Raw genomic sequence first — 27,500 nt, 5'->3', positions numbered from 1 at the left:
GTAAATATTTAAATCAATGTCAAGTTGGAGTTAAATTTAAAGCAGCTGTGTGTCAGATTTAGCTTCATTTAGTGAGAGGTGAGTTGAGCCAGATTTCAGCTGGATTCACCGAGGTCTGAACACAAATGTGGCTACAATCCATCTAGCTCGGGGGTCATCACGTCAAACGTCCTCACTACATTCATGCGCCCACATTGTGGAGGCGTTCAGTGTGAATGTAGTGGCGAGGTCAGCGAACAACCTTCTTTCTCTGCAGCATTTCTTGGCCAAGAGAATCCAATGGGTGCGTTCCATTCACACACATGCATACTCTCATGTCCAGACACACACACACGTCCAAATACAGCCCTTTCAGCTTGAGCTGCATTGACTTGGTCACGTATGTAGGATGAACCGGATGTTATCCGGTTAGAAAGCAATCAGAATTGCCAACCCCAGCCTGGACGGGGTCTTACTGCCTCCAGGTACTATCAACTGGTAACTCTAGATAGAACATTTCTTTTTTTGACACCAATTCTTCTAGTGTTTCGGGGAACAGATGCCAGGAAAGTAACATGCAAATAGTTTATGTTGGGTTCAAAGAGTCGGTGTAAAATCTGCATCATGCGCTGCAGTGATAAATCAGAAGCTCCGCGTTTGAAGTATGTGCCGCTGGGTTGATGTGTGTGCATGTTAAGGGGCACATTAGCAGACACTTGCCTTTTTATGGGCTGCCCAGCAGGTGTGTGTTCCACCTCGTATCCCAGTCGACGGAGAACGTCAATGACTGTGTTGTTGCCGAGAAAGTGACCTGGAACAAAATAAAACGAAATGATTACCTCCCGTTTCCAGGTAAAATCCAGACGCGTGCTTTGTCTCGTTAAAGAGCAGTCATAAGGATGCATCAGAAGAATTTCTATTTTCACTGCAGGATGTAAGGAAATAGAAATAAGCCTGGAAGGAAACACAGAGGATGAGATGACTTCATGCAATAACAGTGTCAGAATTGTAATGGTTTTATGGATGTGGATCCTGTGTATAACAAACTAAACATCATCAGGGTCATTCCATATGAACTCAACCAAAGTCCAGAAATCGCCCACGGTCACCGATTCAGATTGGGCTTAAAAATGGTGTTGCTGTCTGTCCTCAAATTGAAGGAATCCAGCATCAATATCTTATTATAAATGATTGTCGACTGACACCGGCCCCCTGAAAATTGATTTTTCCATTTTTGCACATAAAATATTCACCATTTAGGAGACTAATAACTCAGAAACTGGAAGGGATGGGTTTTTCCCTGATGACAGAGTCTGAAGCCTGGGCCCTAATTACCAAGGAAAGCAAATTTCAGTCACAAATCTTTACTTGTTCCAGATATATTGCCACGCAAAATTGGCAATTCAGGAAGATACGCAATTTGCGAGTATCAAAAACAGGTACAAAACAACATTTTCTTTTAAGTTCCACAGTTCAAAAACCCTGAAGATTTTCCACCTAAAGTTTGCATGAGGTCATTATATATGTGGAGGCACCGACACAAATTTTTTAAAGCCAAATCTGAGTCGGTCACCATGGGAACTCTTGCTGAGTTCATATGGAATGGCACGTCACTAAAGCTCCTATATCCTAAGATTGTGTTTATTTCTTTTATCACAATGCTTCAAGAGAGACAGAGTGTTGGGGTGTCCTACACCTATGGTAGCGATTTGGACTCCACCTATTAATCGCAATAACGACTGCAGAGTTTTTCGATCCAGGAAAACTCTGTGAAGCGTCTGCTCCTTTGCTGCAGAGTGCAGAGGGGATTGGAGGGGGAGTGTTCTGAGCTGAGGCGCGTCTCTCACTGAGACGAGAGTGTTCATGTGAGATGCCTGAGTGTCTTCTGCACTTTGCACTTCTGTCGCTGAACACCGCAAAGTCAAGACAGGAACATGCAATACATTTGCAAAGCCACTGTTGTTTTTATTTCAGCGGATGCTCTTGGTGGAGGCGAACGGCTCCATCGTGACCTGAATCAAATATTGGAGAAAGCGCCACGTTAAATAATGCAAGGATTTTTTTAACCGGAGCAGAAAGACAAAATCAACCAGGAAACAATTTTTTACCCAGACTGACTTCAAATATAAGTAAATTAAGTATTTCTATTTTTTTTTTTTTTTTTGGTGTTTTCATTTTGAGTTTTTATAAATGAGCAAAACCGCTGCATGACCGTCCTGAAAATGCTCATGTATTCAGAGCAGGTGTGCCATCTAGTGTTCAAGAGATGAAACTTCAGCCACTGACCCAACAATAATAAATTTATTTTATTCATTAACAAAACATCACATCAAGACCCACGGAGCTTGCGCAAACCGCCTCCAAGGGGGCACCCTCTTACTCGGCCCGGGCCCCCATTGGGAGGGCCTATGGTTCCCTTAAACCACTGCCGCCAACAGCTCTGTTGTGGAGGAGTCATTGCAGCCGGATTAGTCACCCACCCCCTCAATGAAATTTTTTTCTTTTTTACTCATGGTGAATTCTCATGGGGGGGGGGGGGGTAGCATACGTGGCAGACATTTAACATGTAATGGACATTGTGGACATAATTCACCATACCAGAATGTTTCATGACTTGCATGTGATAACATGCTGAAATAAGCGAAGCGCATATCAAAGTGCCTTGGCCCCTTCCCGACAGGACCCCTGGGTGGGTAATGGGCGGTGTTTGTTCCCGTTATGCATGTGACAAAATGCTGACATGTGAAGTGTATGCCAAAGTGCCTCAGCCCCTTTGATGCTGTCCCGTCACGACCCCTGTGTAGTTAGGGGGTGGGGTCAAGCTGTTCTATAAAGTCTGTGTGTTGTGTGAATCAAGGAAGAAATAAATGACATGCCGTTGCATTGTCAAAATGGGAAATTGTTGCTCCTTTTTTCATCCATCACAATTTCCACAAATTGTTTTTTTTCCTCCTTTCGCTTCTAACTTAATCTCTCCACTCCTTCCTCCTCGTTTCTGATCTCAAACTTGCACACACTCTCCCTTCTCTCTCTGACCCTCTCAGCTAGGTGAAGTGGAGGCATTGAGGCTTCAGGTTGCCATGTCAAGAGGTCTCCATTCTGCCCCTCACTGTGACAAAGAGGAGCTAAGGCTCTTTGTTTGGGCCTCCTCAGCCGTGGTACCACCAAACTGTGTAAACAATCAGGCCGGCACTTTAATCCGGCCCGGGGACATCAGCAAAGAGTTTGGCCTCGATGCACAACTATGGGCATTATGTTGCATGTCTGTGGAACGAACATGCATCAGACAAAATTGTGGTTTGTCACAGTGTATATATAAACAACATAAAGAAAAAAAATCACATTCATGATTTTAGAAAAAAAAATAGTTTTACATTTTCTGTGGCCTTGTTTCTGATGTAATTACTGGTGACATTTAGCCTAAGTATGTTTCAGCAATGTCAGAGACATTTCACTTAACTCCAAAAAAAAAAAAAAAAAAAAAAATGTATAGCCATGTACTCCAGTTTCTGTGAACACATTTGGTGGTGAAGAACCACATGATTCTTCACAGGGGCAGGGATCTTTCAGTTCCCATAAAACAGTTGTTCTCATTCCGATTTGCCTAGTGAGATTGAACTCTGCTTGTCTTGTGTATAACCTTTCTGCTTCTCCCTCAGTGGGACAATCAGTCAGCTTGTACCCATCATCATTGTGGTTCTCTGCGCTGGGGTCGTCTGTCTAAGCTGTTAAACACACATCATTCATTTGTGGTCATGGCTCAGCTATTGCATGGTCATGAGTTACTATGCTGTGGCTATGAATTAATTATTGTGTGGCCACGCATTGTCAATTTGTGACTTTGCAATAGTATTTTCCAAGCCTACGGTTCAAAACAATTCACAGTGATTTATGTGAGTTTAAGGTGGGACAAACAGAGCTGTTCAGCACAAAGTCGAGCCACCAGAGGGGGTGGACTTCTAAACTTCAAAGGGACATGTGTGCACGTAAATACACACACACACGCGCACTCACAGAAGCCAAACCATCAATGTGCCCCAGCAGGATTTAATGTGTGTTTTTGTGTGTGCAACTAAATTAATGAAAAGTTTAAGAAATGCACAAACAATCAGCTCAATATGAACAGCAAAACCACACCGCTTGAAATGAGACAACGCTTTTTAACAACATCAAGTCTTTACATACATTCTCCTGACATGTGATTGTTGATTCAAACTTTATTTTTTTTTAATGATGCATTCAAGCACCAGACTGAGAAGTACGACGTTGCAAGCGAAGACTATATTTCTGTGAAGCGTTCCACCTTTAACAAGGGCATGTTTCATACTCAAAAGAGGCCAAACGTGCACCAGAGTCATGGAATTACAAACAAAAACAAGATTCAGACATCTCTGATTAAAAATGATTGATGCCCTGGAAAGAGGCAACGGCCAGGAACAGAAAATTATGTTTTAGAAGGTCTTTGTTTTCCTGAAATTAGGCCCTGCATATGATGTAGCCGTTGGCAACTGGCACAAATATCCCAGGTGATTTGTGACAAATGTCTGTCTCTCTCTCTCTCTCTCTCTCTCTCTCTCTCTCGTCTCTCTCTCTCTCTCTCTCTCTCTCCTCTTCTCTCTCTCTCTCTCTCTCTCTCTCTCTCTGTCTCAGCTGGTGGCAGAAACAAGGACTGCAAAAGAAACTTGACATTGACCTCTACGTGATGAATGAAGTGTCCTGATAGTGACGGAGCTGCAGCACCTTTTTGGATGTTATTGACTATTTCACAATCTTTTCAATGACACATAATTACTCATCGCGTCAAGACAAATCAATATGTGTCGCCACAGCAAACTGCTTTGCAGGGTAATCTACAATTAGAACACTACCGTTTTGTATTTCCACAGAACATTTGGCTTATATTTAAGTGGAGAAAACATGTTCTTCCTGTTCTATCTCTAAACAATTACAAATGTCTTGCATAGTCAATTTAAAAGCTTTAATATTCGGAAATCCTCCGATCAAATGTTTACTGATGATGCTGTAATCTTTGCGGAATCGAGGGAAACTCTGGTGTAGCACTTAGGAAGTGGACTGTCTGGGTTTGAGACTGGTTTGGATCAAAACTAAGATTAAGGCTTTTATTGACTTCCCAGACTTGCCCATCAGAAGTGTGTCTGTATGTGAAAGTGAACTTATAAAGAGTCTTTTAGGTCCTGGTGCTTCCTGTCTTACTGTATGGTTGTGAGAGTTGGGTGTTAACCAGTGACAGAACAAGATGACTCAATGTTCTCTTTGAGTACTGCTGGAATGGATTTGTGTCAAAGGAGCGAGTCCTTAGTGAGTCTCAGATGAAGAGCATCATGTGCAGTGTGAGACGTTAAAATGATGGCCACATGGCACATTTCACTAGGTATGATCCAACATGCAGGGGCCTCAGCTGGAGAAGTCCAAGGAGACACATGTTTCACCTGGTTGTAATGGTGCGTTCACAGTCTGATGATTAGTCCAGTGTTTGCCAGCAGAGTGTGAAAAATTGATCAATGTTGACCAGCGCTGAGGCCCGTCAGAGTCCGCAGGAGCTAAGTCAATGTCAGTCGGGCAATGCTGATGTTTGTCTTGGTCCTGGAAAAACTTCCAACATGCTTTAAATCTTCAACGTTCAAGCTAAAATACCGGCAAGAGTTATCCTCTGCTGCCACAACGTCACGTCCGCTAGTACACTGTTACTGCTCCATTCACCTACGTTTGCCTCAACTGGCCAATGTCAGAGGCTTGACTGGATGCACCACCTCTTCTGGATCCCTTGGGCATGAAGAAATATGTAGAAATATTAAGAAATGTGAAGGAATAAGTTCAACCTGTATTCTTGATGCACCAGTAGCCAGTGAGGCAATTGCAGAATTATGTTGAGTTTATACACGCTACATTACTTGACGTCTCAAATGTTGCGTTGACAATCAGCTCTGCCAAGCTAGCCTACTGCTCTGCGGAGTGAGCTACCAATGCACCAGCAAAAGTTAATCTACGTCATATAGTAAGTCAGTGAACTGCCACCAAACACTGAGCTCCACAAATGCAATGTTGCCGTCCACTGAGCTTTGCTGACCTTCATTGAAGACAGAAAATCTGGACCCCTGGAACACATCTTTTCCAGTGTTTTAGAGAGACTTTTGAGAATCTGGTACATCAGCCAGTGTCAGACACTAGCTAAACATGACAGTGTGAACAGGCCCTAAAGGATCAATGATTACTTTCAAAATGTGGAGATGGCTCGGTTGTCTGCCTAGGTGAGTGCCATCCAGGACCCACGGTGGTTCTGCAGTGCAGCGCGTGCTCCAAGACCTCACTTGACCTGACTTATTGAGTCTGAAGACTCATTCATGCTTCCAATAGAAAAAAGCCTGCAGCCAGATCTTGGTTCCAGCCTTCAGATTAGGCCGTACATTTCTGGATTGGCATCTGTGACATTTGACATCCTGTATATTTCCACGTCTTATTTATTTAGGTTAATTTTATACCATTTAGACATGTGAAATAGGCCAAAAATATGTACAGCAATGCACAATATTTTGACTGTATGAAGGTCTAGCTGCCCACACCCAGAAACAAGCTCTGAGGGATGGGAGATGGTCAAGATAAAACTCAACGACTGACCTCAAAGCTCTCATTCACATCTAATTCCTACACATGGACTGCAAATAGGGATTTGGCTGAATGTTGTGCAGTTACAGCCCAGTAAGCTTTTTATATGGTTTATAAACTTTAAAAATTTTATCAACAGTGTTTATAGATGGGAAAGGCTTTTATATCATCATCACATGATCAGTTTTTGGCATCCTACAGACATCTCTTGCATGGCCAAAATCATTAGAAACATCTTTCAGCTGATAACGGCAAGTTCACAGTTTTAATAGTCGCACTTCATAGTTGCATCATGGAGGGGGTTAGGGGTTGTGTCTGTGTGTGTTGGGGGGAGGGATGTTGCCATGGTTATCATTACTCGGCAACAGGCCAAAAGAGGGCATACATACTGAGTGATGAGTTACTGTCATGTACCGTTACAAGCAGGTAGTTCAGTCGGATAAGAGTTGGACAACCACTCTAGGTTTGATTCCCAGCCATGCACCCTGTTTGTCCTTGCACAAGACACTTCTTCTGCATTGTCCCACTCTGCCCAACTGTGAATGGGTACCAGTCTCAGCTGAGGACGTAACCTGTGACCAGTGTTGCCACAGTTACTTTGAAAAAGTAATCCAATTACTGATTACTGATTACTCCTTGAAAAAGTAACTTAGTTACTTTACTGATTACTCAATTGTAAAAGTAACTAAGTTAGATTACTAGTTACTTTTTTAGTTACTTTTCCCAGCTGTCGACAACAACCCTCTGCCACCTCAACATGACAATGATACCTGTTTTGCCAAAATTCACTTTATAGTCACCCTTTCTTGACTTCAATGAAAATAAATACTTGTTTTATAAAAAGTAAAATAAAGACCTCTTTCTTGACCTCATATTACTGTTGACAGCACTGTAACAGTAAAACTTGCAATTTCGAACCTACATTTTTTATAAATGAACTATTCTAACATTTTTCTAACATTTAAATTCTCTCTAAACATTTTACTTGTCGAAATTATTATTATTTTAAGCAATATTAGTATTGTAGTAAAAAACGGCTTCAAAACTGGACCTTTAATCTAGGGTGTGTGAGGGGGGCACATCCTTGCCCCACGCCCCCATTCCAGCTGGATTCGCCCCTGCTTTGGCGTTGAGCACAAAGAATGGATAACATTTATTATGCAGAAAACATGACCAGATTTACAGGTAAGAAAGTTTTATTGCATTTTCACATCATGTGGTCCTCAGAAAGAGAGTTTAGGTGCATTTGAGTGGAAAATAGTGTTAGTTGTTGACGCGTCGCAGAGGATCAGCTGTTTTTAATGACCAGATACAGAGTGGCTCAGCTCAGAATTCTAAATAAAGGAGGAAAAAAAGTATAAAAATGTCTTTGTAAAGCTCAGTGCAGGTGTGCTGATCACCGCGCTTTAAGAGGTGAGGACGAGTCGAGCAGCTGCAAAAAAACGGGGATGAAAAGCTCACAGCTCACTTAAAGTGGGCAGTTCAGTCGAACCCCGACCTCCTGCCCACAGACCAAGTTTAATGCTGCTATCGACCCACAATGAAAAAATAATAGTAACGCACAGTGACATGGAGAAGTAACTTTAATCTGATTACTGATTTGGAAAGATTAACGCGTTAGATTACTCGTTACTAAAAAAAAAGTGGTTAGATTAGAGTAACGCGTTACTAAGTAACGCGTTACCGGCATCACTGCCTGTGACTAATGACATTTCCTCCACTGGGAGTCATACAATCTCATCTGCTTCATGCTACAGAATCCGTGGATAAACACCGTCACAAATGAACCTCAAGACCTATGTAATATAGGATTTATTACTGTTGTGTCACATTTAATAATTTGGCTGCACTGCTAAAGAATAAGATCCCATCATATTAAAACATCATTAGCAATGAAGTTTATGCTATGGACAATAGTTTCTGATAGAATAAATTTAGTTTCCAAAAAATATTGTTGAGGAAATAACAAATGAGAGTGAACAGCTCAGGCCCCCCAAGAAGTTACAAAATACCATCTCCACTCAAAACAGCAATAAAATAGCACAAGCAACCTTTTGTCAGCATATTAGTGGTCTCGCGATGTGTGAAGAAATGCAGGCTGCTAGATGCATTTTTCTCTAATAAGAACCCTGCATGTGTCTGAGACATTTGTTTGGGTCTGTTTAACACTGTTGTACACGGATTTCACTTCGCAAGCCAAGTTTACAGTACAAGTACAAGAAGTGGGTCAAAGGTCCCTATAGCAAATCAATAATTTGTGTCAGTTATATCACCAGCAATATGTGTTGTGAATAAATGGAGTTATTTCGAGTTGAAATGTTGGGGGAAAAACATGATTCGAGATCATTTAGAAGTCTTGGAAAACAAATTTCTGGTAGACAGAATTTCTTGCACACAACGCAATCATCAGATGCTTAATTGCGGACCTATGCTTTAAGGTCTCCAGAAAGTTCAAAATGCATACAATTTAAAAACAAAAGAACAAATCCAAATGCTGAGTTTCGTGTCACTGCTCACATTTCTGCTTCTATTCATCTGTTTTCAAGGCAGCTATAAATTAATTTCTCAAAATTCTTCTTCCAGTTATAAATGAGACCAAAAGAAACATGTGCCATACAACACCTTTACCGTTTCCTTCAGAATGTCTAACGTCAGCTATAACTTTGTGAAAATGAAACTCCCAGTGTCACCACAAGGAATTATAATGGTGCCTGGCGTAGCTGTAACTTCATAACAGGAAGTTTGTTCAGATTGCTCCGCGAACAACAACAGAAGGGTTTTTCAAGCTGGATATTAAACTAGAAGCACTCAGAGAGTGCAAACCTCCACCAAGGCCACGGGGTCACTGACGCCATAACATCTACACGCCGTGGAATCATTGAACCTAAAAAAGTCTAACAATGATGTTTGCTCAGTAGTAAAAAAGCTTCATCTACTGTGACTGGATAGCATGTATCCTTAGCGCTTGGCATCACAGTTTATTGCAACTTGCACCTTTCCCAGAAGCTACTGTCATCTGAGCACTGATATCGATATTGCATGTGCTTATAGACAAAAACAAATAAGAGACAAAATTCAATTTATTATTCAACTAAACTGCAAATATATGAATCTTTTAACATTTATGAAACACTTCTCTAAACAAGGCCATAGCGTCACTGACCCTAAAGAGATTCCCTCCTTGGCACAGTGATCTATTTCTTTTTGTCTCTTTCTCTAAAATTGTATATAATAATCATTAGATTATTAATATATAAACAAAAATAAATTTAAGAATATTACAATTTGAAAACAAATGCACCCGAACGTGATGACAGCTGCAACTGCTTAATGCTAACTTTTAACATTGAAAATGCCATAGACATGCTAACGCGTTAGCATCCGGATCCAGATCGTGATCCGGATCACCACTAAAATTTAATCACTTGTTCCTCTTGTCATTTCCAATCACTCCACAAAATTTCATCAAAATCTGTTCAAACCTTTTTGAGTTATCCTGCTGACAAACAAACAAACTCGACTGAAAACATAACATCCTTGGCAGAGGTAACAAAGTCAAGTGAGGTGCCCGGATCACTCAGCGTCTAATCTTCAATGTAGCCTTTCTGCGGTGGAAATGGAAGGCGCCAGCCTGGGCAGCACCTGTAGTTGTGTTAACTGCAATTTAGGCAAAATAACACTAATGTCATTGCTGCATTTTACCATTTTTGCATCAGTTCAATTCAATTTATTTAGTTTATATAGCGCCAAATCATAACGAAACTGCCACAAGGCGTTCTACACAAGTAAGGTCGAACTTTACCAACCTCTAGAGCAAGCACACAGGTGGCAGTGGTAAGGAAAAACTCCATCTGATGATTTGAGGAAGAAACCTCAAGCAGACCAGACTCAGAGAGGTGAGCCCCTGCTTGGGCCATTCTAATAGTTACAACATTTTGCATAGTTTTACAAAAAGAGAACATAAACAACAAGGTGAATTTGATAAGAAGCCAATGCAGGCATCCATTCCACAGGCCGGGGTCATCCATCATTCCATTCATGTTCCAGTGGCAGAGTTCATTCCACATTCCCCATCTGTTTCAGGAATTATGCTGTCATTGAACCCAGCATGTGACATCCAATAATTATTAAAATTCCGCTCAAAGAATTTATTTTTTCGTAATGTGCGATTTTCCCATTCCTGAAAACAACCTCCAATTGATTTTTTGCACTTTTATAAAATTTAGTTGCAGTCTTTTTGTTACATTTACATTTTTTACAATGAAATGGAGAATTCAAGCTTTCCAGCAAACTTCTTTCCAACACACTACACACTAAGCAAAGCTCATCATAAAATATTAATGTTTTGCTTATGTTAATGTAAGTATGCCAGCAACATATTGCTCCAACAGGGGTCAAAGTATTAAAGGAAAGTCAAGCAATGTTCACTGGTTCCTCAGAAGTGACATGACAAGCCATGTGTTTGGGCATCCAGTGTTTGGGCCATCCAAAGTTATCAAAAGAGCTTGAGGTAAGAGCCCTTTTGTGTCGATATGGGATGATTTTGGTTTTCCCACAATGGCATGAATAATTCTTACCTTTGAAAAAGCGGTTTAGGGTCAAGGTGCTTGTTTTCTTACTATATGGTTGTGAGACCTGGATGCTAACTAGTGGCCTAAAGGAGAAACCACCTTTGGATGCCACTGGAATGACTTTTGTTCAAATGAACGGTGACTCATATGAGGAGCAACACCTACACTGTGAGGGAGGATCACTTCTAACATTCTGACCCAAGTGGCGAGTGTCTCTGGGCATGATCCAGCACCCTGGTACATCAGCAATGAGGACTCCAGCAACTGGAAAAAGGCAAGGGGACATCCATGCATCACCTGGGTGTGGCAGTTTGATGGAATCAACTGGGTGGTTGCTATCCAGGAAAGTGATTCTTTAGTGTGGTGGATGTAGCAATGCACAGCACATGCTCCCAGATCTCACATGACTAAAAGTGGCCCCAACATAAGCCTGTACCTTAACCTTGGCCACTTACCTAAACACAACCAAAAAGGCAATAAAATGACTAAAAGCATTCCTTCATATGTCCCTATAAATCCTGATCCCACCTCTCTGTCAATGCAAATACAGACTGGGAACGTTTAACCGTTGGTCACATTAATGACAAGAGACAGCGGCAAAGTGACCAGCTGCTTTTCAGTTTTTAATCAGAACGGGCATTTTACAGCGACAAGAGACTAGGGGTGGCTATACTGCCAGGTATGCAGGACCAAAATATACAACAATTCTATTTTATGCAAATATGAAGTAACACGGCATGACGAATGCCATTTTGACTGAATGCAGTGTGTTGGCAGTGTGAAACAGATTGGAAGGTTGCTCGAAAAAATAAGATACGGACTACACTCCCAGGCAGCTGTATCTCAGTATAAATCTTTTTAGCTTTTTTTTCCCCTCATTTTGTAAGAGTTAACAAAAAATAAACTCTTAACTCTAAAAACCTTGTTTTTGGAACCAGATACTACCTCTGACATGATTCACAAGACATCTTACCGCTAATCAGATGTTATCTGTTAACTATCGATACAGAAGCATCACAGTGACACTTTTACTGAAACAAATCAATCAAATTTTGGTTACATCAAGCAGTCAACCACTCCTGGGAACGCCCATCAGACGACAAACACCAACTGCTGGTTGCCCTCATTTGTAACTAGTCTGACCATATCACCTGTTGGAATACTATCTTACTTTTATGATTCACTTCAACATGTTTTGAACAGGGACTACAAGTTGGAAGAAATGGAATTCGGCATAGGAAAATGTCAAATGTCTGCACCACTTGAGAACGACGGCAGTATGAAAACCAGTCTCGCCAATCAAGTTGGTCAAATTATTAGAACATATGGTAATCCTTAAATAGAGTTCCTTTTCCATACACATCACTATTTACATTCCAACTCGTAACCAGGACCCGAGCAGCGGTTCTCATAACATGACGGCATGCTGGATAAACAAACGCCGCGCTGAGGCAATCCTGCCTCGTATGGCCTTTTCTAGTTTTTATGTCTGTTTGCTGCCAGTCAGCTAATTCCAGCAGCTCATAATCACAGCCACAAAACACTGAATGAAGCTCTTTATTGAGGAAGGTACCAACGAGGTGTTTGGTAGATCCATAAGATTGTTGAATGCTGTGATTTAGCGTCTTACTTCCTGGATTAACAAGTTACCAATAACTTAAAGCCAAAAATGACAGTAATTTTATGGTTAGAATACATCTTGGGTTTCTGTTCTATGTGTGGGGATTTGACATTACAGTGATTTTACGAACTGTAATTATTCAAAGAAATTGTAGAGCAGAAAAACACTGTCAAAGACAGAATGCAAGTTCATCCATAAGGGGTGGTGGAGCTTTGATTCAAATGCTCGTGTTGGCCAAATCATCATCATCAACAATTTGTTTTGATATGCTACCCCCAAACTAGAGCAAAAAACAAACAACTGCTATGTTCCCAAGAAATTTCTTGGAGACATAGCAACCAAAATGTTCATGAATTGTAGGTTTGACTGACTGCAGTTGGAAACACAAGCTCCATGTGCTAACTCAAAGCACTGAATATCGTGAAACCTCCACTGGTCCCAGCAAACAAGTCCACGACTGGACGTCCTGCACGAGGAGTCGCTATAGATATCCAACCCTCTGTTGGTGAGGTTTTCCGTCTCAGATTAGCAGTTTTTAAACGGGGTCTGCAGAAATATTGGCCCACTAAAAGTGTATAGCTGATGTTTCTACTGATAAACTGATCTCCATTCATTATATTCACATGTTGGATTACAACATGGCTTTCAGTGGGAGGTGCTGCGGGAGTATGTGGCACCGGATTCGCTGCAATGTGCGGTCCGGTCTCAATATGAACAAAATAGGAGCTGTGCCCGCATTGTCTGCATTATGTTAGACCTGTTTCTGGTGGGTGTTGGACTCTGCCAGGGCTGCCGTTGTCATCAATCCCGTTTGTGATGTTCATGGACCGGATTTCAAGGCGCAGTCAGGGACAGAGGGTGTCCAATTTGGTGACCTTAGAGTTGCATCTCTGCTTTTTGCAGATGATGTGGTTCTGTTGGCTTCATCAGGCGGTGACCTCCAATGTCACTGAGCAGATTTGAGGCAGAGTGTGAAGCAAATGAGATGACAATCAGCACCTCCAAATCTAAGACCATGGTCGTCTGTCGGAAAACGGTGGATTGTCCCCTCTGGGTCAGGGGAGAGTTACTGCCACAAATGCAGGAGTTTAAGTATCTCAGGGTCTTGTTAACAAGTAGGGAAAATTGGAGTGCGAGATCAACAGACAGATTGGGGTGTACAGATGCAGTACGGGACTGTCATGGTGAAGAAGGAGCTGAGCCAGAAGGAGAGACTCTCAATTTACCAGTTTTTTTCCCCCATCATCAAAAATGTTATTTGTGCTCATAGGTTTGTGTAGGGGTGGTGGCCAAGTGGTTAATGTGCTTGGTTTCAGTTCAGAAGGTTCCGGGTTCAAATCCCACCCCTGCCACATTTCTCCATGTAATGTGGAGTTGCATCAGGAAGGGCATCCGGCGTAAAACTTGTGCCAATTCAACATGCAGATCCACCTTGGATTTGCTGTGGCGACCCCAAGTGCAAACAAGGGAGCAGCCGAAGGGACTTACTTACTAGGTTTGTCTACAACAGCATAGAAATTGAATAACATTATGGATCCAAAACGCCAAAAAAGAAAGAAACAAACAAAAAACACAAATACATAAATGGGTACATGTGGCAAAAAAAAAGAACAGGATTAGATACAGATACAGATTTTTTTTATTGTCATTATAACAAGTACAAGGAAAGGTAAGGTGCAAGTCTTTCAGTGCAAATATAAACCTGAGAAAACCACACGCAGACTTAAAAGGTCTGGAGAAAAAAAGAAAAACAAACATAAAATTTGACTGAATGAAAGCGGTATGATCAGAGTGCAAATGAAAAAAATTCTAAGAATGTAGAAGGCAGCACATTGGCTTCTTGGTTAACACTGTTGCCTCACAGCAAGGATCGATTTCCACCTGTGGCCTTTCTTTGTGGAGTTTGCATGAAGGTGATTGAGAACAGAGTGCTAAAAGATGAGGAGAATATGAATCTATTTATTTATTTATTTGTTCACTGAAAATGTCGGGTTGTTGTGTATTCAGATGCACAAATAGACATAACAAGGGGTGCAAGATGTCCAGATTCCCTTCAGATCCCAACAGACAAAAAATTTGAGAAAATAAAGTCAGCTGTGTGGCATGGAAGCCGACATCATCTTCCAAGCTTCGCAAGGTAGGTAAATTTAACTGATTTTAAAAAATGCTAAAAACAGAAAAGGTTAATTTACTGTCTACATCAACCAATAATAGCCTGTGTGTGCATTTATCCTGTGTGTGTGTGCATGTGTTATCTTTGTATGTATGAGTTTGCCTCTGAAAAGTTGTTAAATTTACTTCTTAAAGAAAAAAACCAAGGTGTATTTTTAAAGCCCCTCCTATCCAGTTAATAATATACAAATAATGAATGTTTATGAGTTCAATGGTATGAATATTTCATGAGGTGAAAGCTGGAACAAACCATTCAATGAGGTGAAAATTTGTGTAAAATTTTGTTGGATTTTTTTTTTTTTTTTGGGGGGGGGGGGCACTCGGAGGGGGTCTCCCCAGGGAGTAATTCAGTGTAGAACCACCACTGTACACAAATATCTAAAGAATCAGGTTTATAGTGATGATAACATACTAACAAGTGCAAGAGAAACTGAACACCTCCCCACCGTGGGTCCAGCCTTTAAGGATTACATTATTTCAGCCATCGTCTAAACTAAAAAAAATTCAAATAAACTTTCGGGATTTGGCATTTGGAGAAGAATAGGGTACTAACCAGCCAACAGCCTGTTACTGGAAAAACACTTTTACTCACTGAGCTGCTAACAGTCAGACAAAACCTCAGTGTCTCCTCCAAATGTCAAGGACATGCCGCTATCCATAAATATGGCGGCCACGTCTAACAAAAGCAACAGGAAAATTATTGGCTATGCAGTGACATAAAGCTCAAACAGCCATATGGGTGTTCTTCAAACATTAACAAATTTAACGGGGGCACGTCTGCTGATTACATCTCCACTTGCACAGTACTGCATTTAACCCCAGGTCATAACAGTGTTTTGCTTCCTCAATGGACACGCTGCGTTAGATTTAAACCTCATTTCACTGTGGTTTCATTTTGTTTGTAAAGAACAAAACACTGTCAGTCATCATAACCGCAAGCAATAACAATGCAATACCATCCAAACTCTGCTTTACTTTTTATTTTCCAATAATACACAGTTAAATCAAGAATATGTTCCACATTTAATCGGTGGTTTGATTTTTTTTCATTTGAACAGCGCAAACATATTGCATTTACGGAAATGAAAATATTGCAGTTAAGTGTGACGGGGGAAAAAAAGTTTAAGTTGTCCGTTTTGAGTCAAGCGTTCAAAATTTGTGTGTAATGTAGTTGTTTTGTGGTGTTGAGAGCTAAAAGTCTGTAAGCATTAAAATAATGTTCCTCCATGGCAACAAGATCCTTTACAGCTGAACAGCCTGTGGAAAAATGCTTTAGCCTGGAATCAATTTTGTGTGAATCTATGTGTTGTTAGTTTGATGCTACATCTGTGCAGGATCGGAGTCCGACAGCAGAAATGGAGAAACGACCAGCATCCAAAACTCAGATTTATTCAGTTTGATGCATCTGCATACAAACCCACAAATTTGGTTTGTCGTGTCTCTGCTTTAAACCAATCCAGAACAGACAGCATATTTTTTTCACCTTTTATTTATCTCTAAATCCTGCCTCAATCTGAGTCGGGTAGAAAACTGTAGATGGACGAAGAACTGTGGAAGTCTAGTTAGACTGTGGACTCAAAGACTGAGCCAAACTAAACCTCCACATGTTGTTTTAGTCTTTGTGCAACGTTCACTCATTACAAATCGACTGTTCTTGTACAGGCTTCAGTCCTGAAACTGAGGTCATAATTTCCCCACCAAATTTGAAGAAGTAGGTGAAAACCTCATGTCTACAACTTTAAGGCCACCCTCAGGCAATGCTCTGCTTTGGCTCTTTTGTTGTCACTGTGGGACTAGTCATTAAGTACAACTAGTCTGTGGCTACAACGACTATCTTAAGTTATTTAATCATCGTGGCAATCCTAGTGGCAAGGAAAATGCTTTTTTGGTCTATTCCTGGATGGGATAAGAAAGTCTATATCCAAGGTTAATCTAGAGATGCCTGCACGTGGGTTTGTTTAATGTGGGAATGTCGTAGCAGGCTGACAAGCACACGGTCCTTGATAGGTCCCATGGCTGGGAAATCCCAGACAATCAGGTCTGTGGACTTGGTTTACAAACCATCACCTCCTCTGCCTGATCCACCATTGAGGACTTCTTGTTTCACCAGAGACCTGTTAGCAGTCTTGTGTTCAAGGTTCCTGTTGGGCCTTCATGGTTACTGTATCGGCCACGAAGCACACAAGGTCCCTACCAGATTTCACCCCAACACACAATACTCCAACCCAGGTGTTGTGACGTAGATGAGGGGGTGCATTTTAACACCTTTATTTAATAAAAGTATCTGGTGGTTCCTCCAGGTTAAACTTTACAGTGTAAGATAAACATGGTTACAGCATGGTAGAAAAAACAGTTTTGTCTCTATAGCTAGTTTTAGGAGCATGTAATTAACCCTCTGGGGTCCGAGGGCATTTTTTGGACAGTTCACTCGCCTGGCATAAATGTTTTATTATTGCCATTAACAGTTCTCCCTGCATCCCACAATCAAGTTTTATGTCTCTTTTTTCAGGACAACCTGTGCTTTCAGAATATATATGTTTTTGTTGGGTTCTATAAGTGTAATCAAGGTTTACAATCAAAAATAGGCAAGAAAAAAAAAACGAAAAATTATTTTCCACACATATTTATTCAAAACACACAGCAAACTATAATAAACAACTGTTTTGACACTTTATAAAGGTAATTTGAGGTCTTGTGTGAAAGACTGTACAGCAAAATGGTTCAAACAATAAACACAAATGCACATTTTGAACAATATATACAAAATTGTCTATGCGTTTTGTTGTCTATTGATATGGTAAACAGTGCTTTACGCAGACAAAGCAACATAGTTATCCAGCAACATTCACATGCAAACTAGTTACACACTCTTTGAGCATGTGAGATTGTCATCAAAGGCTCTCCATGTGCTCCTGCTTGCCCTGCTTTCACTGATCGCTGTGCGTAATGGCGCGGGGCGCATTTGGAGCCCAATAGTATGTACTCATTGGAGCACCCAGGGGGCTATTCAAACGGGCCAATTAGTAACACATCACTCCTGAAAATGATCTTTGGCTTTTCATGTGAGGTAAATCTGCCCTACGATTGGATTTTGGAAAACCATGTGATGGTGAACCAATTCCGATTGGACACTCACTTGGTGCAAGTCATCACACAGATTCTATGAGGAGGACAAAGATGGCCAACGGCTTGCTCAAAAGTCCGCAGAGTTAACTTTTCAGCAAAAAAAGAGTAAGTTTCTATCTCATATAATTCAAAAGTTATTTATAATTTAGTAAAGCTTGGTCTTAGCCGTCTTATACAATGGCATCGGCCCCAGATGGTTAATGAAAGAGTGTGTAAAAACAATGGCCTTTTGACCCCTTAAAATAGGTCAAGGTTAACCATCTTTGAACTTGTCCAAGGTCTGTGTCCCAAGAATGTCCCCTGTGAATTTGAAGTCCCTGGCAGTAGTAGGAATGGAGCCGAACACAGACAGACAGACGGATGGACAGACGAACGCAAAGTCTTCGCAATTTTGGACATAGAATAAATTAACACCCAACGTGCACGCTAACTATTTAAAAAAATGGGCAAAATGCTTTTAAAAATAAAAAATAATAATTTTATATTTTATAATTTTTAATTTTAAAATGACTTATCTTGATGTAAGACAATTTCATGTGCATTGTTTGTATGAAAGATATTATATATATATATATATATATATATATATATATATATATATATATATATATATATATATATATATATATATATATATATATATTAGTTGCTGTTTTAGTTGCCTTATAGTTACTTTATGCAGTTACTTCATTAGCAGCTTTATGCAATTACTTTATTAGAATCTGCTGAAAACTTGCAACTAATAAGTCATGTAACTAATAAGATAACTAGTAATCTAACTTGGTTACTCTTAAGATTGAGTAATCAGCAAAGTAATTAATAATTACTATTCTGAGTACTTAATCTTAAAAATAACCAAGTTAGATTATGAGTTACTTTATTAGTTACATTCAGCAGCTGCTGACAAGTTGTCTGCAGTTCCTAATGAAGTAACTGTATAAAGTAACTGTAAAATATAACTGTAAAAAGTAACTAATGAAGTAACTTTTCAAAGTAACTTTGCCAACACTGTATATATATATATATATATATATATATATAAATATATATATATATATAAAGTATTTTTGTTATTATTATTATTGAGAGACATTTATGATGAAGCATATTCAAGTTGAAATGGATGATATTCAGTGAAATGTGGCAAAAATCAAGAGTTTTATTTAACTTACAAAGTAAAGTTATGTGTAAAATATATCATTTGCTGCAAATTCAAACACACAATTTCAGATGATGAATGATTAAACATGCCAGCGGTGTAATTGTCGTGGCTTTTGCTCAGCCCCTTTGTAAACTGAATTATGTTTTGTTTTGTTGATTAAAAGTGGGAAAAGAGTCGAAGGATTTCCAAGAGGTTTCCTGAGATGGGGCGAAGCGAGTTCAGTTTGGAATTTATGTTGAAAATAAATGAAGTCCAGAGCTCAGAAGAGGCCTGTGGTGTGAGGCTGTTTTTTAAATAAGCCTTCACTCTGAATTTGTGGCGGCATGCAGCGATTTGGGGGCGTGCTCGGATTGTATCTGTCAGCTCTTAATAGCCTAAGTGTTGGAATTCTCAGTTGTGCATTTTCTGCCAAAAAATTTAAGTCACCTGAACAAACTCCAGCTCTTTCAGTCTGGTCCATCATATGAAAGAATGATCAAAGTGGAAACGTCTGTAAAAGTGAACAGTTCTGACAAAATAAACTAAGTGCTGCCAGATTTAAATGTCGCTGCCACTGAATATCTTGTTTTACTAATCAATACCGTCTCACCGAGTTTACTGACTGAAAGCATTAAGATGCTTAAAGCCTCTAAAGGACCAAGATATTTGGGTCATTTTGTTCTTGTCTAATTAACATGATAAAAGATTCACTTCTACAGAGTCTGTCAACTAAACCTGGCAAAAGACAGACAGACACACACACACACACAGGAAGTGTGTTGCCCATGGGGATGCATGGGCTCTAGTTTGGGTAATTTTTATAAAATAGGTAGCTGACATTTTTCAAGTGTGGTCATAAATTGTGCAATGATTCTATAATGAGTTGGAATGAGGTGCAAGTTCAGAATGTTTTTAGAGCCTTCAACCTCAGACCTCAACAGTTTTTAGAAGAACTAAACCCCTTTATTTACTGTTAATTGCTGTTAATCATATACACACTATTATTATTATTTTATTATTACTTCGATTTCATCATTTGATTTTTTTAATGGGCCACAAGTGTTTTCACTTTCTTGTGTCATCCATGTATTTTTAACATATTTATGTATTTACATTATGTACTTACATTGAACTTACTAAATAAAATTAAACACGCATGATTTGCCTCCCCCTGCTGAAATGGAATGTAAGTCCAGAATGTAATGTTCTAAGTCCATTGTTCACTGTTGTTAGCTATCTTCCATAGTTTCTCCAAAAATATTAATCCTATCAATGTTCCATTTTGGCGCCATTTGTCCTTGACCCAGAATACATCAGCATGCCAAACGGCAAATGTCAGCTCTCCCCAGATTGTCAGTGATCAAAGCTACATGCACCCATGCACACAGAGCTTTTTGTCTTTTCTGCATTCTGCTGCAAACAGGTGGTTTTATTTTTACACACCCACAAAGAGAGGCAGTGGCGGAAGACATCAAACGCACTACACTGCTCACTCATGGTAATGGCAACATGACACTTAGCTAAACCGACTAAATATATTGAACTACAAAAACACAATAAATCAATAACACTAACATGTACCACAAAGACATTTAAAACCCAGAACTATCATGGTGCATTGCAGCACAACATCCCTTTATTGTTAGCTAATATCACTAATTTCTCCAAAAATATCAGTCCTATCAACTTTGTTTTCACAACGTTCATCCTTGACCCAAAATACACTACATAAGCATACCAAATGGCAAATACCAGCTCCCCAGTTTCTCTGTGATTGAAGTCATGCACAAATGCACACCACAGAGGCCTATATATATGAATGACATTGTGATCTGAAGTGAGAATAGAGAGCAGGATGAGTCTACTACTACTACGTCTCTACTCTAGTGGAGTAGAGAAGTAGTAGTGGTGAAAGTAGATGAGTTTAAATACTTGGGGTCAACTGTCCAAAGTAATGGAAAGTCTGGTAGATAGGTGAAGAAGAGAGGGCAGGCAGAGTGGAGTGGGTGGAGAAAGGTGGCAGGAGTAATTTGTGACTAAAGAATATTGGCAAGTGAAGGGGAAAGTTTACAAGACAGTAGTGAGAACAGCTACAAGTATGTTGTACGGCTTAGAGACGGTGACACTAACAAAAAGACAGGCGCCAGAGCTAAAGATGGCAGAGCTGAAGATGTTGCGATTCTCTTTGGGAGTGATGAGAATGGACAGGATTAGGAATTGAGATCGTGAGATTGAGATGGTTTGGACATGTGCAGAGGATGGACTCAGGGTATATAGGAGGAAGGATGCTGAGGATGAAGCCACCAAGCAGGAGGGGAAGAGGGAGGCCAAAGAGGAGGTTTATGGATGTGATGAGCAACGAAGAAGATGATACACGCACGCACACACACACACACACACACACACACACACACACATATATATATATATATATATATATATATATATATATATATATATATATATATATATATATATATATATATATATATATATATATATATATATATATATATATATATATATATAATATACATACAAACCCAGATATACAAAATAATCAAGAAAACAAAATTAAATTTAGATTCTATTTCACAGACTGATGGCACACCCTTATCAAATGCACAATTTTAACTGCTTAAATGCCATTGCAAACTAATCATTTGCAGACTTTTGTGAATCAAGAGCTAACAAAACATACTATATCTATATCTTGGCCAGACTATACCCAGGTATTTTTTATCAGGGGCTTAATATGGCCTTCTACACTGGGAGGACTGGGATTCAGTGTGTTGCGTGTTGCCGACACTCACACCTATAACCTAAAGGTTAATAGAGAACATTTTCACTCCAGCTGAAGGAACATGTACTGATAGTTCCATCATCATCGTTTTACATTTGACAACTGTTTGTAGTACTTTATTTTACATTTCTTATTGTTAGGTTGCCCTAAGCAGTTGGTCACCCCTCTGACTCTGGTCCCTGTTTTCTTCCTCAAAAAATGGTTGAGGGCACTTACCCTGACCACTGTTACCTACATGCTTGTTTGGGGGGGGGTAAGGTTACACTTTATCCTTGAGAAATGCTTTGGGCTGACCGATGTTGTGGTTTGGTGCTATATACAAATAAACTGAATTGAAATTTCTCATGTGGAAGCAGCATTACAAACACATTTCCATTTCTACTGACATTAGTTTAACTCTCAGAGCCCTACTGACCATCTCCTGCATCCTGGTCAACTTTTTGTCATATTTCTATTAATAGATTAATCTTTAAATTGTGTTACAGACAAATATATGTGTCACATCCAGAAAGCTGAGAACAGTCTGAACATTTTGATATGCAACACATAAACATGATGTGAAAAGAAAGCACTTTAAAATGGCATCGTCTTAAGGTATGGTCAAAATCCAGAAACCACCGTGAGGGCTCAGAGTGTTGACTGACAGATGGTTGTAAATTCAGCACTGAGTTAATTAGTAAACCAGCTATAAACTTAACACTTTAACACCTGAATTTATATAGCTGTATATAAAAAACATTTTGTGTGTGTTTTTGCCTTTAACCCCTTAACGCCCATCGTCGCATATATGCTACAATCTCTGACTCAAATATGCAACTTACCAAATTGACCTATATGCCTGTTGTCGCAAATTTGCAACATTCCATCATTATTATTATAACATTATAACATAAAGTCATTACCAGAATACCCAATATTACTATCTAGTTTTTGTGCAAAAGTGAAATTAATAATCTCAACATTATTTACCATCTACTTAAAGGCAAAAACACACACAAAACATTTTTTTATATACAGCTATATAAATTCGGGCGTTAATTTCACTTTTGCACAAAAAATAAATAGTAATTTTGGTATTTTGGTAATGACTTTATGTTAAAGTCTCTAAAGGCACAAAAGTGAACCGAAAAATTCAACAACAATCATTTTCGATGTAGCAACACAACCCATCACATTATATTTTGATCACTTGCTAATGGTCGATGCACTTGCATCTTGATTATGAATTTAAAATAGCGGTTCTTCCAGTTCAATTTAGTGCCAATTCACTTCCCATATGTCCACTGAGGCGTATGTCACCAGTGACTGTAGTTTAGACTGTAAGGAAGAGCAGATCCACAATGTGGACACCTGTAAACTCTCACCCTGTCCATCTGGAACCGTATATCACCAGCAACATTTATCCCTTTATTTCCCTTTTCTGACAAGGTTTCAGTCACTATTTCTGTCAACCTCCAAATATCTGACCTGTTCCTGCCCTTCTTTCTGCTTCCATAAAGTCGCTGGCTTCATAGTGACACTTCACTAAATGTCACATGTGGTTCAGGAATAAAAATAAAAATAAATAAATAAATAAAAGAAGTGTTTTTCCTCATTACAACCTCTCATTTGCTGCATACTTTGAATTACAGAAAACAGGTGTCACATAATCCAGTGCAGCAAATTTCAACATGACTTAATTAAAATGTTGCCTAAAGCTATTTTCTTATAACTACCACAGGAACCCATCAGAATAATTACAATTGATAAACTCTCGCCAAAATTAAGACATTTGTTTTGTAATAGAACCTTAATGAATACAGCACCAATGAAATGGTTACACTCAGTGATCCTTCAAGCTCAAAGGAGGTTTACCACTGCGATAGATGGGCGTAGGAAGATTACAGATTCTGTACCGCCCCCCTCCCCCCCATGCGTTTGTGATTCAGTGCATTTTATCATTCGCAAGGGAGCCCACTTCCAGCTGCGCTTCAGAGAAGCCCGACTGAGTTAATCCAAACCCAAAAGCACTCAGTGCGATGCACAAGACGTGCTTTTATTCTGAAATCCAACTCAAACTCTTTTCAGTTTTTAACCAAATTAGTAGAGGCAGGTGTTTAGCAGTGCAGTTCTTCTGTACCAGTAGATTATCTGAAATACTACATATACATATATACTATATATTACAAACTATTTAGTACTTTCAAACTCAGAGGGGTCGCTAGAGTGAATAAAGAATACAGATGATCCAGAGTAAATAAATAAAAGTAAATAAATTAAGGTTAGGGTTTATTTCCCAACATCTCCCAGATCCTTTGGTCAATTTCCAACAATCCAGTATTTGGACGAAGGTTGAACATGTAATCGGGGGTTGTTTTGGCAAAGGTCAAGGGCTTCACTTTTGATTTTCATGCCAATGTTCACCAAAGGCGGCACACACACACACACACACACACACACACACACACACACACACACACACACACACACACACACACACACACACACACACACACACACACACACACACACACGTGTGTGGATTCTGGAATTTCCCAGATGTCATCAAATTTACCAAAGGTTAGTCATTGGGCTCATGGTCATTGGGGTCAAAGGACAAAATTCAACTCTTTTGCTTAGATTTGCAACAAGCATACATATTACATATGGAGGTGGGTTCTGGAATGGCTCAGCACAGTAGAAATTCCTAAAGGTCAATCATTGTGGTCAAGGTCATGTCTGCCTGTCTGTTTGTTGGTTGACTCCTCACAGGTCCTTGTCTGATTTCTACCCAACCTGGCATGTCAATGAAGGCTGACCTAAAAGTTGCAGAGGTCAAGATATTTGATCTTCAACTTCATTTAGACCAAAGATGGCACACACTAAAGAAATGCCCTGGCAAGGTCAATCATTTATGAGGAAGCTAAGGTCATTTGGGTCAAATGTCAGATTGCCATCTAAATGCCAACAGGTGCTATTATCTAGGGCAGTGGTCTCCAAACTATTCCAGAAAGGGCCGAGAGGGTGCAGGTTTTCTTTGCAGCCACTGACTTCAGCAGGTGATTTCACTGATTAACATCCCTTTGAACAGGTGGGATGAGTTCATCAGTGAAATCACCTGCTGAAGTCAGTGACTGCAAAGAAAACCTGCACCCTCTCAGCCCTTTCTGGAATAGTTTGGAGACCACTGATCTAGGGGATTTTCTGCCTTCAGATGCCCTCCCGGTAATTTTATGTGGTGAGCGAAGTCAAAGACTCAAAAGACTGACAGGAAACTGACTTCAAAACCAGATGTTGTATTGAGAAGATGGCTTCACCGAATGAACAGAGACTCACTACGACAGTGCTGTTGGTGTCGGAGCAAGTGCCCCACTCAACGCTGCAACCAAGAGCCCCGACATTGCACCCCGCCTATGTTTTAAGCCTGCGCTCGGCCGACCCCCAGGTGGGCAGACCGTGCCCTGCAGTGTGGATCACTACAGTTATGTGATTGGATGAAGAGTGTTGCATTTGACATTGTATACAGATGATATGCTCGTGTTGTTTATCTGAATGGAATGTGTTATATCAAAACTTTGTGCTGCCTGTGTCTTGTGTCAGCGTGATAAGGAAAAAAACAGAATATTTTGTGACGCCTGTTGTGCCTGTTGTCCCAGACAGACATACTAAGACCTTAGTTTTATCAGTTATGTATGCTGTGTCATCAAGTGGTCTGAGGACAAGAGTCATGTAACATGCCATCCAAATAGTAACAACAACAGAAATGGAAATCAACTAATATTTTGACTCAAGTACTCAACTTCAGTACAAATTTGAGGTGACATGAGGTGTTGAGTGTGTTTTCAGTAACTTCTTCATGAGAGATGAACAGAAAGGAAAACCTCACTCACTCACTCACTCATCTTCAACTGCTTATCTGGGACCGGGTCGCAGGGAAAGGAAAACCTTGATGCCACTAATCATCACGCCCTGTTTTCTTCCATCTGCTCACATCTTCATCCTTTCTGCATAACATGAGCTCTACTTTATTGTCTCGCTCCAAAATGAAAAGTGATGCCTCCTTTCACAACAGTTCTGACTCAGAATCACGCTCGCTGTCTCGGTGTATTATTGTATTTTCCCTTTCATACCGGAAAAAAGCATTTGTGCGCCAAATAAAAGGTTGTCCCGTGGTCACGCATGTAAAGAGTCTGTTCCAGGTGCATGTGGAAACGCTGGCGGGTTTGGGTGGGGGTCAGGGGTTAAGAGTTCAGCTCTTTCAATAAATCACAACGAGCTGCTGTGACAAGCTTTCGCTGCAAGTGGACTGAAATATGTGCTGCCAGCACAGAAACGTTTGACCTGACGAGTGCCGCAGAATGTGCATGTTTAGGAGACATTCACTCCGCCGTTTAAACAGCTAACGCACAGCTAGTCAGCTGTCAGGAGTGAATGACAGATTTATCCTCCCATAAAACAAACGACAAAGCAGATATTTGCAACAGTATGGGCATTATAGGTTATTTATAGGATTGTAAATGTATAAATTCACCGAAAATATTTAATCCAGATCAAGTTGAAGCCCCACACAACCAGCAATACTAAAATACGAAATGGACGAAATGAGGCAAAATGGAGTCTAATAATCACGAAATGGGGGTAAAAAGTAATGAAATGGAGCAGACTGACTCCAAATATGATTCGTTTAATTACTTTTATTTAATTATATTTAAGCGAAATGGAGTGAAATGGGAACTGATAATAATGAAATGGGTGAGTGCATCTCACAAAATAACAAAAGCTAAACAACTAAATAAAAGTAATTCTTTGGAGTAAGTCTGGTTCACTTTGCTCCATTTCGTTACATTTTACCCCCATTTCGTGATTATCAGTCCCCATTTCGTCCATTTTGTATTTTAGTATGGCCCCACACAACTAGCATCTGAGAAAAACATATGTTCTTAAAGACTTCACTCCAGCTGGAATTTGTAACATTATATCCAATTTTTTAATCATTTATCTCATGCAAATGTAAAAAAAAGGATTTTAACATATTCAACAACATACAGTGCATCCAGAAATTAGTGGCAGCACTTCACGTTTTCCACATTTTCTTATGTTACAGCCTTATTCCAAAAAGAATGAAATTTGTTTTTTCCTCAAATTCTACAGTTGTTTTTTGCAGATTCAGAAAAAAAAAAAACTAAGAAATCACATGTACAAAAGTATTTAAACCCTGTGCCATGAAGCTCAAAATTAAGTTCAGGTGCATCCTGTTTCCACTGATCATCCTTGAGATGTTTCTACAGTTTAACTGGAGTCCACCTGGGGTAAATTCAATTGATTGGACATGATTTGGAAAGACACACACCTGTCTACATATAAGGTCCCACAGTTGACAGTGCATGTCAGAGCACAAACCAAGCGTGAAGTCAAAGGAATCGTCTGTAGACCTTTGAGACAGGATTGTCTCGAGGAACAAATCTGGGGAAGGGTACAGAAACA

At 39.8% G+C, this 27,500-nt stretch overlaps 1 protein-coding gene across 1 annotated transcript in view; it reads right to left on the bottom strand.

Moving 5' to 3' along the window:
* The window catches only part of trabd2a (TraB domain containing 2A), a 152,485-nt gene that overhangs the window by 17,229 nt on the left and 107,756 nt on the right, over nucleotides 1-27,500 (bottom strand). The window contains exon 5 of the mRNA XM_034192562.1: nucleotides 700-790. Within this exon, the coding sequence (XP_034048453.1) occupies nucleotides 700-790 (91 nt within the window). The remainder of the gene's footprint in view (nucleotides 1-699; nucleotides 791-27,500) is intronic.

Source organism: Thalassophryne amazonica, chromosome 17, assembly GCF_902500255.1.
Source record: "Thalassophryne amazonica chromosome 17, fThaAma1.1, whole genome shotgun sequence".
Taxonomy (NCBI): Eukaryota; Metazoa; Chordata; class Actinopteri; order Batrachoidiformes; family Batrachoididae; genus Thalassophryne; species Thalassophryne amazonica.
This window is presented reverse-complemented; position numbering and strand designations above follow the sequence as displayed.